Source organism: Tetrahymena thermophila, assembly GCF_000189635.1.
Source record: "Tetrahymena thermophila SB210 genomic scaffold scf_8254650, whole genome shotgun sequence".
Lineage (NCBI taxonomy): Eukaryota > Ciliophora > Oligohymenophorea > Hymenostomatida > Tetrahymenidae > Tetrahymena > Tetrahymena thermophila.
In genome coordinates, this window is record NW_002476418.1 from 1006395 (window position 1) to 1020629 (window position 14235).

Genomic DNA, 14235 nt, shown 5'->3' on the forward strand with positions numbered 1-14235 from the left:
TACCAAATTTACATTTATTAAATAATTTTTTATAAATTTAAAATTTTTGGAAATTAATCAAAATACTTTGTAAAATCCTTTTGAAGTAAAAATTTATATGATTGAACTAAACTAAATTAATTTATAAAATACTCAAAATTTTATATCATAAATGATCTAATTTGGTGGAGTCCTATGATACATGTAACATTTTAGATATGGTGACATATTATTACGCTTTTAGTAAAATGTCATAGAAAATCTCTGCGAAAAATCTAATAACACTTAAAATAAAGAAATATGTCTGCTTATTCAATGTTTATTAAAAAAAAATAAAAATGGTAATTAATTAGTCTCTATACTTTTACAAGGGAAATATCTTAGGTCTACATGAAAATAAATATAAAATAATTAGCAATAAAAAAAGAAGAAAGAAAATTAATTAAAAGAAGAAGAAAAAGTTCACAAATTCTTTGAAATGTTCTTATCCAATTTATTAAAAAGATCTGCCTAGTTCTTGCCTAAGTCATCCAAGCTCTCTTTCAACCCCTAATACAATATCATCTTGCATGAGTACTAGGTTATGGATCTTTTGCAAAAGTACGACCTTCCTGTTATTAGCGTAAAACAAATTTATTATTTATTAAAAAAGCCTTCATTTTTAAATATTTTTATCTACTTTTCTTTCTCATACTTTCTTTACAAGCTGATATTTTATTTTTACAAACAAATAATAAGCGATTTTAATATAATTTAGGGTAGTGTTGCCACCAGTGCTGAATAAGCATTGAACGTTGCTTAGTAATTAAAGAACTCAAAGCCCACTAACCAAAGCTAAGGTATCACATTCACAGATTTTGTCGTTAAAGCTTAAGTAAGTATTATTGATTTATTTTTTATCTTGATTATTTCTATTATCATAAATTAAATTTAAATGTCATTTAAATTTAACAGATTCATGCTGGTGGAAGAGGAAAAGGTTTCTTCAAAGAAAATGGTATGTAGAGTGGTGTTTAATTCGCTACCTCTCCTTAAGAAGTAAAAGATATTGCTGAAAAAATGCTTGGTAAAACCCTCATTACTAAGTAAACTGGCTTAAGAGGTAGAAGTGTCAATTCAGTTTTGGTAGTTGAAAGAACTTTCTTGAGAAAGGTAAAAAAAAGATATACAATTTAATCTAATTGACATTTTAAGCAATTATATCTTCATAGCACATAGTATATAAAATAAAAGATTTTAGCTAAATAGGTCATTTGTTTTAGAAATAGAATTGTTTATTTGTTTATACCATAATACAAATTTATGAGAAAGTGGTAATAGTGCGTTAGATTAATGTTTTTAAATAAATAAAAATAGGAATTATATTTGGCTATTACTTTAGATAGAAAGCAAGGAGGTGTTGTTATTATCTGCAACGAACGTGGTGGTGTTAACATTGAATAATAGGATGAAAGTTCTGTCAAAACTCACTTTGTCAACGTTCATGAAGGCCTCACCTAATAAACTCTTGATGATATTAGCAAATCCCTCAATCTTGGATCCCAATACAACGATTAGCTTCATAAGGTATAGGCTTTACTTTGAAATATATAAAAATAAAAGGTTAATTTATGTGCATGCATTGAGATTCCTATTTATAAAGCAAGAATAAATATTTGAGTTTCAATAAAAAGGAAAAATGCATCTCAGATAAAAAAAATTATGTTTGAGGCAAGAAATATCTGAAATAAAATAAAGATAAATTGATTGATAAATAAACAATAGAATTTTATTTATTTTGAAAAATAAATTGAAATATAATAAATTATTTGATGATATCAGGAAATAACTTTATTTTTTTTAAATAAATTAATCAAAAAATTAGATTGTTAAAGGTTTGTATAAGTGTTTCAGTGAAACTGATTCTACTCTTTTAGAAATTAATCCTTTAGGTTTGACTATTGATGGCAAGCTCCTCATTTGTGATTAAAAAATGAATGTTGATGATAACGCTGCATACAGATAACCTGAAATTGCACAAATGGAAGATATCACCTAAGTAAGTTTTAGTTTTTTTAGCTAAATTTTTTCAAAAAAGCAAATAAAAAAAGTAATATAAATATATATAAATAAACTTCTACTTTTTATAATAATTGCAGAAAGACTCAAAGGAAATCGAAGCTGACTAAAATGCTTTGAATTACATTGCTTTGGATGGTAATATTGGTTGCATGGTTAATGGTGCTGGTCTTGCTATGGCTACTATGGATTTAATCTAATCTAAAAATGGTATGCCTGCTAATTTCTTAGATTGCGGTGGTAAGGCTGACGACAGATAAGTCTTCGCTGCTTTAAAAATTATGGAATAAGATCCTAATGTTGAAGCCATTTTCGTTAATATTTTTGCTGGTATCACAAGGTAAATTTGATTTATATTAAACTAAATAATAATAAAAATAATAATTTAATTTAGATGTGACATCATTTGTTTAGGTTTGATTAGAGCTCTTTCTGAATTAGGTATGAAAAAACCAATTGTCCTTAGATTGAAAGGAACTAATGTTGACGAAGTAATAAAAAATATCTTTAACAAATAAAATTTAATCAAATCAATTCATTATTTTTTTAGGCCAAATAAATTATCCAAGACAGTGGTTTTAATATGTTAGTCACTGAAGATCTCTCTTAAGCAGCAGAAAAGGCTGTTAAGATGGCTGCCATTCTTAGAATGGCCAGAGATGCTAGAATTAATATCCTCCTCACAAGTTGAATAATAAAAATAAATACTTTATAAATACTATTAATTGTTTATTTAGATCATAAATCAAATTTAATCACTTTATATTTATTTTATAAAATGTATTTTTATCAATTAAAATTTTTCACTTAATTGCTAAAGCAGTTTCAATCAATTATTTCTATTTTTTATTTTATTTATGTTTTTAATTAAAATATATTATAATCACTCTAAGACTTTGGTCAAATCCTAAATGGGCTTTTGAAAGCAAATCTTCTTTATATGCTTGGAAATATTTTCCTCTCTCCTCTCTCAAAACTAAAATTATAGTATAAATTCCAAAAATATTTTTTAATAACTATTGGTAGATGTAAATAAATACAGTTAGAATCTGTAAAAAATAACACAGTAGATTACCTCAAATTTATTAAATTATTTGTATGCCCATGTAAATGAAATAAAAGAGGAAGATGATAAAAAGAAATTCAAAGGGAGAGCTTCAAAGTAAAATAAGGTAAGGAAAATAATTACCATAATCAAAAAAACTAAAATTTCTTATGTTTTGAAATATTCTTTCATATCTAGTTACGTTTAATGTAATGATGTAAATAATATTAAACAAGGAACTGTTGATTTATGTGTAGCGCTAAGGTTTTAAAAGAAGAATTAAAAGATTAAATCATACTTTCAATTATCCTTCTCTTACTTACTACCTTAAGGTTATTCCAAAAGTAGCCTAATAGATTATTATAAAATAATTTGAGGAAGATTAACTAAATTCCAAATGATCAAACTACTTATTATAATAAAAAATATAGCAGTTCGAGGTTTTAAAATATTTATATAAAAAATGATTAAATGGCAGTCTACTTGTTTTTTTTATTTCTTATTTAAATCAGAATTTATGATAGATATACCTTTGCTTTATAGCCAAGCAGAGTTTTTTTATTTTTTTGCAAAAAATTCTTTTTACTTTAATGATTTTTTGTTTGAAAAATTTAGAATTTTTATAAATTTTAATATATACTAAACAAAATTCCAGAAATAGCAATTATACAAATCAAAAATTGTTTCTAAATTTCAATTTTTACCTAATAATAAAAATAATTTTTATCAATTTATTAATTAAAAATTACTTTGCCTTTTATACATGAATAATCCATCTCTATTGGAATAAAAGGGAAAGTTTGGGATAAATAACTGATAATATGTTAATTTCAACAACTAGAGTCTAATTTATAGTTTACTAAAAGTATTTTAACAAACAAATATAAATATTTAATTTTAATAATTTATTAATATTATTTATTGAATTATGAAAAATAATAAAAATATCTTTTAAAATTTGAATTAAAATCTTAATTAAAAATTTTTTATATTTTGAAAATTAAATTTCATATTCTAAATTTATCTTTTAAATGAACTTAAAAATTTTATGCCAAGTTTGTTTCTTTTTTATTAAAATTATATTGATCTAATTGGTTCCACTCTAATGATTTTATAAAAGCTCACTCTTTGAGTTTTATCTGATGACTACTATAAAATTTTAATTTGAATAATTATCAAAAACTTGTCTAATATCATTAAAATGTAAAAAAATAAATAGCTAAAATCAACATTAGTTCAAAAAGCAAATTTTTAATTAAATTAATATGTAAACTTAATACAATTATAAATTTATTTACTTATTAATTAATTACAATCTTAAAATATAAAAAAATATATTATTTATTTATAAGTTATTTAGTAAAATCAAGAAAGAACAATTAAATTATCAAGTAAAACACCACAAGTGTTACCAGCAGCTAATCTAATATAACCATCTTCACCCCATGAGGTACTCCAAGAGTTTCTAATAATCCAGTTACCATCTGTGTCATAACCAACAGCAATTACAGCATGATTAAGTTAATCTTAAGTAGTTTCTCCACAGTTATCAAAAATACCACTTTCGTAAGAATTCCAGTTTGAGGCATCAACTGAAACGGTAACAGGAGAAAAGTTAAGACTAGCCTTTAAATCATCAACAGTTTGTTGGAGTTTTCTATAGGTCTTAGGGTAGAATCCATCAGTAGTAGGATTGCTAATTTAACAATCACCACCAACAGCAGTGTAAGGGTATTTGTCTTCAGTAACAATACCAAACTTGATAGCATATTCAACACCATCTGATTAGAAACCACCATTGCAACCATCAGAAGAGAAACCAGCTTGATGAACACAGTCAACAAGTTACTATTCAGAAAAGCTCTTGAGTACTCCATTAGTAATAGCATTGAAGGATTCCATGACACCAGCAGCACCAAAAGTCCAGCAAGAACCACATTATCCTTAATCCTTAACAGGGTTTAAGACATTCTTAACATTTCTCCAATCAACAGAAGCAGCAACAGTTGTGTTAGTGTTGTTTTGATTATTATTGTTGTTATTGTTATTGTCATTGTTATTGTTGTTGTTGTCGTCATTGTTGTTATCGTTGTTATTGTTATCATTGTTGTCATTGTTGTCATTATTATCATTGTTATCATTGTTATCGTTGTTGTCAGTGTTATCATTGTTATCAGTATTATCTGTGTTGTCATTTATGTCTTCTCCATCAGTATCTTATAGTAATCTTGAACCTCTAGTTCCGAGTTTCTTGTTAAGGATTCTGTGCTTGAATTCTTCCTAAGTAAAGTCAGAAAACTTGTTTAAACCAATAGTATAAGTTGCATTTGATTTTTGGTTGTGTTCATTAACCTTAGCAAGATTTTCTAAGAAGATAAGTTATCTGAAGAGTTGTTCATGTTCATTCAAATAAACTCTTTAGTGTTTATTTCTCCATTAATTGTAGGTAAGTAAGTCCTTAACTGAAACATCAGGCTTTTTTGGAGAGCAGAGAGCAGTAGGTAAAGCTACAACCAAGCAAATTAAAGTAGCCAAAAGCAACTTGTACATTTTTATTTGATATTTTACTTTTTTTATTAAATTATTTTTATTTGATTAATTAATTATATTTAAATTTTACTAAAAGTTTGTTGATTTTTAAACTAGAAGTCATGTGAACATAAATAAGTAATTAGTAAATTAAATTAGTATGTTATTATGTTTACAAAGAGAGTTTTATAAGATGAAAGACAAGTTATAAAGGCATCCATCCTAAAAATTTGTAGGATTAAAAGGGATTCTATTTTAAAGAAATTTTAAAATGAATTAGACTAAAATAATATTTTTTCTATTATTTGTATTTCATTTGGAGTTTCATTTTGTTTTAACTTATTTGATAAATTTGAATAAAATAAAGATATAGAAAGAGATTTAACTAATTTTTTATTTTTAATTAAAATTTTTTAAATAAAAACTAATTCAAAAATTATTTTAAAATAAAAAATGCTTGAAACCATTTTAAAACGAATATTTTTATAGATAGTTTAAATAAAGAAATTCAGTGTAGAAGTTTATAGAGAGACTTTATTAAAGGATATTCTGAAGATATTTTTATTTAAGACAGCAATATTTTCAAAAATGTCTAGTATCAAATTAGATTTGGTCCATTAATTTGATATGAATGGATTGCGTTGAAATATTTATCCTATAAAAATCATACTAATTTAAATAATCTCAAATTTTGCAAATTTTCTATTTCGGCTTTGAGCTCAAACGATAGCCATTTGAATAAAAAATTAAATTAGCTAAATTACAGTCTGATTATAATTAAAAATAAATGTAAAAAACAACTATTTACTGGGAAAAGCTAAAATGTATTGTCATACATTCAAGTAAGTATAATTTTTAATTTTTAATAAATAGATATGAACTAGAAGAATAAAGGAGATTTTAATAATCTTTATTTTTTTTAGAAAAAGTCTCAAAAATATTTTTTTATTTATAAATAAAATCTTAAATATCTTGATGTAATATTAATTTATTTACCATGAGTTAGAATACTCTTTAATTACATTTTCAGTAAATTTCTTTTTATGGTTATTAACAAGTTTATCAAAATCATTTAAGATTCACTTAAATTTGAAAGCAAGCAAATTGGAATTAAACAGAAATTAAAATTTGAAAATCAAACCATTAAAAATTTGGCAATTAATTTTCAAGAAATATTCATTAAAGACCAATGATATTTAATTAATAATATATTACGTTACCCATAAATATGATTGATTGTCTAGAACCATTATAGATATTGATGTAATATTACATATTGATCTTTATCCGATTTCACACCAAATTAAATATTTGTTTCTTCTATGATGCTTAATCTGAAAAATCATCTTTTTGTTGTAAATTGTAACAATAACTTAGAAGTTAATCATTAATTTATTTTCCATCAAAATAAAATTAAGCCTTGGAAAATTAATTTGTTTTTTATTTTATTTGGGATTTATTTAGAATACAATATTGATTTTATATGGTAATAAAATTTAAATACAATGAAGCAAATAATTGCTTCATCGATTGCTGAAAATCTTCTAATGAAAATTATTTATATATAATAAAAATATCCTTAACTTGATCATAAAAAATTTTTATTTTTTCCATTTCAGTTATAAATTTTAGATTAGAAAATAATAAATTAGAATTAATTAATTAAAAAACAATTTGGTTTATATAATTATTGATTTGTTTTAAGTGAATATAATGTAATAATAATTCTATTAATAATTAGATATATGCATCTATCTATCTATTTATTTAATTTTTAATTAATTATTTAGAAACTTAATTTGTAAAATAATATATATAATAAACAAAATTTTAACTAAATTTATTTCCTAATTTGCTTGATGCCTCTGTTTTTTAACATAATTTATTTATTTGTGTGAAATCTTTCCAAAATCATTTCTATCCTTGTAATTCTAAGTTTTCCTCTTCTTCAATTTTTTGAGCTTGCTGGTTTATTTCTGCTTGTATTTGTTCTTCTATCTATTTTCTTATCTATTAGTTTATTTTTTTTACTGTTAGAGTATATGATGAATAGACAGGTCTATGGGCAGAATATACAATTTCTCTTCTGTTATATACATTAACATCGAAGTTGTCTCCCTATCTACTCCAAAGCAGGATTCTATCAGTCCATGATGGAGCGACAGACTAGACATAGTTAGGAGAAGATAAATCGTATTTGAATGTTGGTAAGAAATTAATTTTTGGCTCATAGTACTTTTAAAGATAGTCTGAGTTCTGCTTTTAAGAAATAAATTCATCTTGTAAAAGCAATTTAGCAAGAACTTTTTCTGCTTTAGATACATCTCCTTATTTTAAGTAATTAAAATTGTCTATGTTTTGGACTATGTCTTGAGCTGGAAGATTGATATTAAATCCTATATCACCCATTAAGAAATTGAAATTCAAATTTATTATCTTTTCATCCTTTTTCTTTCCAGGCACACCTTCTTGCTGATAGCAATTTTTATGTATATCATCAATGCTTGAAATCTTGCTCTTAGATGAATAATCTAAATTAACATTCAAAAAATTGATGGAGGTGTCATCAACATAAAGCTTAATAGCTACTGCACCCATATAAGATGTGTATCCGTATTTAACAGTATCTTCATTTATTTTTGAAATACGATTTTACAGAGATTTCTTAGAAAAAACAAGCAATACCATGCCATATAAATCTCTTGATTTTGTGAGAATGTAATTGTCGTATCTGTTCAATGCATTAGTAATGGTTTAATTCCACTTTCTAATTTATGATTCATTATTCACAGAAACAAAGCTCTTAACATTATACTATATAATTTCCTGTAAACCCACTGCTACAATGTCTGGGGTGTTTGATCTATCAAATCCGAAGAAATTTCCACCTTCATCTAAATCTGCAGGACATTCAAAGCCACTAACATTCCATATTATTGTGAAGACTTTAATTTTAGAAAAAGTACAAAATTCATTTTGTCTCTTAATCAATTCATTTTCAACACTTTCATTAAAGATGTTAACACAATCTGTTGTTTAGCCAACAACAAGATCAATTGTTTATTGTTTTATGTCATCTTCGAAATTCTACATATAAAATCTATTCAATGTTTTATAACCGTGCTAAATGAGACCTGCAAATGTTCTTGTACCATCTCTAGTAACATCAGTGTGAGTAGATCCAGTTCCTGTATAATGCTTTGATATCATATCACCGCAATTAGCCCATATTTCTTTGAATTTTTGTGTGAATGCATCGCATTTACCTTTCTTGCTCTTGTCAATGTGGTCCAAAGGGTCTTCACCGAACTCTTCTGCTAAATTTACTCCTAGCATTTCCAGCTGCACAACCAACATATCTAGAGCTATCTTACTCTGGAATACATTAGTTCTATCAAGACAATCTAAGCAATTAGTACGAATAATTCCTTTTTAAGTCTAAATAACAGTCTTATTCTACAAATCTTCAGCATAAAATAGGAAATTTTAGTTGTATTTATGCATTTCTCTAATTGTTGGATTAACATTTTCATACTTCTCATTTTTGCATACAGTGTGGAAGTCAAAAAATTTATATCTGACATGATCTAGATTATTATTTTTAACATGTGCTTCAAAGCCTTCAGTAATCAATTATTCAGAAGGTTTTCCTCTTTTCATCAAATTAACACAAATTACAAAGTTGTAATTCTTTTTGACATCTTCAAAGTGCTTTAAAAATGAACCATTTGTAAATTCGAAAGTTCTTGTAATTTGTGTATTTGCTGTAATACCAGTTTATTTCCAGAAGATGGGTACCGATCCTCTAATTTACAAATGAGAGCAGCAATATTAGTTAAAGATAAAGAACTGCTCCACTTCATTATAATTACCAACATTTCCCTCATCATCAACACCTCTGGCATTGTATCTTGTGCCTGCTTTTTTGCATGAACGACGAGCTATCAAATAAAAGTCTAACTTTTTACCTACCATGTATACTTAAAAGTTAGAGACGAAGCCTTAAACTACAGGAATAGTCCAAATAGGCTTTACTTTTGCTGCAATTAAGTCTTTGCACATATAGCTATTCCAAGCGAATCTCCATTCTCTATCAGCCTAAAAAGCTTGCTTTTATCTTGAAAGACTAAGATCATAAGTATAAGAAAAATAATACCCTTCTTAAAAGAGATTTCTTATATTTGTTATTTACTACTCTAATCTAGTTCCTTTTTCTCCAACAAATAAATCTCTACTTTTAACGAAAGAGACGAAACATAATGATTATATTTCAAAAACATCATGCTTTTAAATTGCGCAAGTTTGTGCTACATTTTCTGCAAAAACGAGAAACTTTTCATCCAAAATATACTAAATACCCATGAATAATGAAAATCTTAATGTTTCTATTGGTTTTTCGCCTTAAAACTTATCATCAATCCCAATTTCATAAATTCTTCCTGCTTTTTCAATAATTAGCTTTTTATCTACTTTTGGGTTCTTTGATTTAATTTATAACTCAAAGCATGAAGTATATCTTGTTACAAAGACAACTTGAATATTCTGCTTTGGCTTTTCAGTGTTGTCTTCCTAAACTTTTATAGCACTCTGCACAGCGTCAACCATTTTTTTTCCTATTAATTTTGTACTTTTATTTAAAAAATCTGGCTTTATAATATAATTTATTCAGTATTTATTTGATTTTTTAACTAACTTTTAATTTATTTGTATTCTAACAATATAATTTATATAACTAATAAACTAAACATTTAATTATACTCCACATAATTTTAAAATTTATTTAATATTTATCTATCAATCTAATATATCTATTTATCTATTTATCTATCTATCTTTTTTTTTTTAATTTTTAAAAATAGATTTCTTCATAATAAATTAAAATAGACTAAAAATAAGAGCCAAAAATTGTTTTTAAATTTTTATTTAATCAATTAATTTAATTTACTGAATATATATATTATAAATTCTACTACTAAAAATTAAATAGATTATTAAATTTCAAGCAGTGACAATTAATGTATCAAGTAAAACACCACAAGTGTTACCAGCAGCTAATCTCATATAGCCATCTTCACCCCAAGAAGTACTCCAAGAGTTTCTAATAATCCAGTTACCATCTGTATCATAACCAACAGCAATGACAGCATGGTTAAGTTGTTGCTCAGTAGTTTCTCCACAGTTATCAAAAATACCACTTTCGTAAGAACTCCAGTTTGAAGCATCAACTGAAACGGTAACAGGTGAGAAATTCAAACCACTCTTTAAGTCATCAGCAGTTTGTTGGAGTTTTTTGTAAGATTTAGGGTAGAAACCATCAGATGTAGGATCAGTAATTTAGCAATCACCACCAACTGCAGTGTAAGGGTATTAGTCTTCAGTTACAATACCAAACTTGATAGCATATTCAACACCATCTGATTAGAAACCACCATTGCAACCGTCAGAATTGAAACCAGCTTGGTGAACACAGTCAACAAGTTATTATTCAGAGAAGCTCTTGAGTACTCCATTAGTAATAGCATTGAAAGATTCCATGACACCAGCAGCACCAAAAGTCCAGCAAGAACCACATTAACCTTAGTCCTTAACAGGGTTTAAAACATTATTGACGTTTCTCCAGTCAATAGAAGCAGCAATTGTAGAGTTAGTATTATTTTAGTTGTTGTTATCATTAGTATTACTGTTATCTTCCCCATCAGTATCTTGTAACAATCTTTAACCTCTAGTTCCGAGTTTCTTATTAAGAATTATATGCTTGAATTCTTCATGAGTGAAATCAGAAAATTTGTTCAAACCAATGGTATAAGTAGCATTACCATTTTAATTGTGTTGGTTGACCTTTGCAAGATTTTCGAAAAAGATTAACTATCTGAAAAGTTATTCATGTTCATTCAAGTAGACTCTTTAATGAGTGTTTCTCCATTTGTTATAGGTAAGTAAGTCCTTAACTGAAACATCGGGCTTCTTAGGAGAGCACATGACAGTAGGAATAGCTACAGCCAAAACCAATAAGCAGACAATTAGCAATTTTTACATTTATTGAATATTTTTTTAGTTTTATTTTTATTTTTTAATAATTATTTAAAATATTAGCATAAAATACTTTGGTTTTTAAAGACAATTTAATTAATAATAGACAAAAATTTATTTTTAATAACATGTAAAAATTTATATAAAAAGTAAGAAAATTTTAAATAATTTTCAGAGAATTTAAGATTAAAAACAATGGAAAAATAAATTTAAATTTTACTCTGCTTCAAATAAAATATTTTTTTAAAATACAAAGTGAATTTGACTTTTTTTGTTTGTCTTACAAATTCTGATAACACAAGATTTATAATTAATTGTTCATTAACTTTTTATTTTTAGAGACTTTTGATAATTAATTCAACATTAAATAAAAATGTCTCTTTTTGTATTTTTATCTTTAAATAATTATTGCCAACTCTGAAAAATAATAAAAACATATTTCTTGAAAAAAATAATTTTCGCAAAAACCCAAAAAAAGCAATATTTTTGATATAATTAAACTCTTTCATTTTTAACTAATCTAAAAATATAATTAATTGAATTGAAATTGGAAATTGCGTTACAAATAAAAGATAATTAAAATAAAACATATGGTTGAAATTTTCTTTTTTAAGAATAAATATTAATCATTAATTTTCATCTAATGATATTTAAAGATAAAAGATTACACAAAATATTTATTTAATATCTTATTAATTAATATGATTAGATCCATCTATAATGAAGTGTTTTATTTTTAACTATAAAATATATTATTGTGGCAATCATAAAAATATTTATAAAGTTAAAGAAAAAATATTTGCATATTTAGATTTTCTAAAATATTTTAGCTCAAAAATAATCACTTAGTAGGATTTTTATAGATAATTATTAATACAAATTCAAATTTGAAAAATAAATCAATTTACATTAAAATATAAATAAATAAAGTGTAATCAAGCACTTTAGATATTCTTAAACAAAGAAAAATATTTAAACAATATTTAATTCACCAACAAGTATTTTTAAAAATTCTAATTTAACTTAATTACTAAATAAATTTAGTGCCTTAGAAAATTTCACTGAGCTACATCTTGCATTATTAAGTAAGGGTTAAGAATATCTTATTATTTTAAACTAAAAAATATAATTTAATAGCAAGATATAAAAAGGATATTTGATAAAAGTAACAAAAAAACAACTGAAATAATTTTTATTATAGAAAAAAGAGATAAAATAATGATTTAAATTATTTCTTGCAAGTATAAAAATGTCTTTTTTCTTTCTTGTTGCTTAAAATCTTTAAAGAGTATGCATTCAGACTTCACTACTGATATAAATATTTTTTATGTGATATTTGATATACCTTTAATAAATGTGAGGATAAAAAATAAATAAATACTATCCTTTCTCTATCTAATTGATATTGTCCTAAAAGAATATTAATTATAAGTCATAATTACAAACTAATATATAATATTAATCTATTTTGATTTCAAATTTTAGCCAAATAAACTTAATTAAAAAAATCCACACAATACTTTCTTAAGTTTTAATCATGAAAATTTTGTATATAATTCTCAAATACTTTCTTCTTTGGACTTGAGTGATACTTACTTTTTTAAAATCATATTTTTGATCTAAGATTACAAAATATAATAATTAATTTATAGTTATAAGATAGATAGATAAATTTATGTAAGTGATTTAAAATAAAATTGAGATAGAATTTTAAGTTTGTAAATAGTCATTCTTTTTTCATAAAAAACATAAATTTAAAAAAGTCAATTAAAGATTTAATCAGAAATTAAAATTTTGATTTTTAATTAATTCATTCATGAATATAAAATTAGTAAAATAAATAATATTTTTCCAACTGTGTTTCTAGTAAGATTCTATTAATTTAATTCACTTTGAATAAAAATCTATCTTCAACTCAAATAGAAAAATTTATTTTAAATTGAAATAATACAAACCTTTCCAAGAGTGTTTCCAAACATATTACTTGCCATGAAACAATTACTTTATGGAGAATACTATTAATCAATTATAAATACATTTTAATTAAGAGAAAAATTAACAAAAAAACAATAATAATACATTCTACTCTATCTTACTAAAATATTTATGAATTTATCAAAAACAAAAAAAAAATAATTTGATAAGTTAAGAAATAACAATTTTATTTATTCAAATCATTAAATTATAATGGATTAACATATACAAACACATAAGATTGATTTAGAAAGAGATTTTTTTTGAGAATAGATTATATAAGTCTTACTATATATTTTAAATAAAATTAACTTATAAAAAATAAATATCTTTTATTATTTTTTAATGTAAATATGTAATTTTAAAAATAATTTTAGCTATGTGGTTAAATTAAAATCAGTATCATTGAATTTTTAAAATTGAAAACAGATTTTGGTCAAAATTTTACTAGTGGACTTAAGGTATTTTATTATTAAATTTATTTTCATAAAAATATGAAGGAAGGTAGATAAAAATATTAAAATCAAATAAAGTTTTTAGATTTTTATTTAAAAAAATAGATTATTTACTTAAAATATTAATTTTTTTGTTTATTTGTTTTCTCAATCAAGTTTTTAAGA

General features: G+C 24.1%; 4 protein-coding genes across 4 annotated transcripts; 1 reads left to right on the top strand and 3 right to left on the bottom strand. All coding sequences in view use genetic code 6, as the record gives it.

Moving 5' to 3' along the window:
• Positions 1-385: 385 nt before the first annotated feature.
• Positions 386-2728, top strand: TTHERM_00079540 (succinyl-CoA ligase [GDP-forming] subunit beta; the record flags this gene model as incomplete). Its single annotated transcript, XM_001015794.2, has 8 exons — positions 386-601; positions 737-853; positions 934-1131; positions 1336-1545; positions 1844-2017; positions 2118-2377; positions 2432-2528; positions 2588-2728. Exons 1-8 carry the CDS (start codon positions 458-460, stop codon positions 2726-2728), a joined length of 1341 nt encoding a protein of 446 aa, XP_001015794.2. The 5' UTR covers positions 386-457.
• A 1719-nt stretch (positions 2729-4447) lies between these two features.
• TTHERM_00079550 (papain family cysteine protease) lies at positions 4448-5632 on the bottom strand (the record flags this gene model as incomplete). Its single annotated transcript, XM_001015795.1, has 1 exon — positions 4448-5632. The coding sequence occupies one exon, from the start codon at positions 5630-5632 to the stop codon at positions 4448-4450; it is 1185 nt and encodes a 394-aa protein (XP_001015795.1).
• A 1890-nt stretch (positions 5633-7522) lies between these two features.
• TTHERM_00079570 (endonuclease/exonuclease/phosphatase family protein) lies at positions 7523-10216 on the bottom strand (the record flags this gene model as incomplete). Its single annotated transcript, XM_001015797.1, has 1 exon — positions 7523-10216. The coding sequence occupies one exon, from the start codon at positions 10214-10216 to the stop codon at positions 7523-7525; it is 2694 nt and encodes an 897-aa protein (XP_001015797.1).
• Positions 10217-10609: 393 nt separating this feature from the next.
• On the bottom strand, positions 10610-11698 carry TTHERM_00079580 (papain family cysteine protease; the record flags this gene model as incomplete). Its single annotated transcript, XM_001015798.2, has 1 exon — positions 10610-11698. The coding sequence occupies exon 1, from the start codon at positions 11645-11647 to the stop codon at positions 10610-10612; it is 1038 nt and encodes a 345-aa protein (XP_001015798.1). The 5' UTR covers positions 11648-11698.
• Between the last annotated feature and the right edge of the window lie 2537 nt (positions 11699-14235).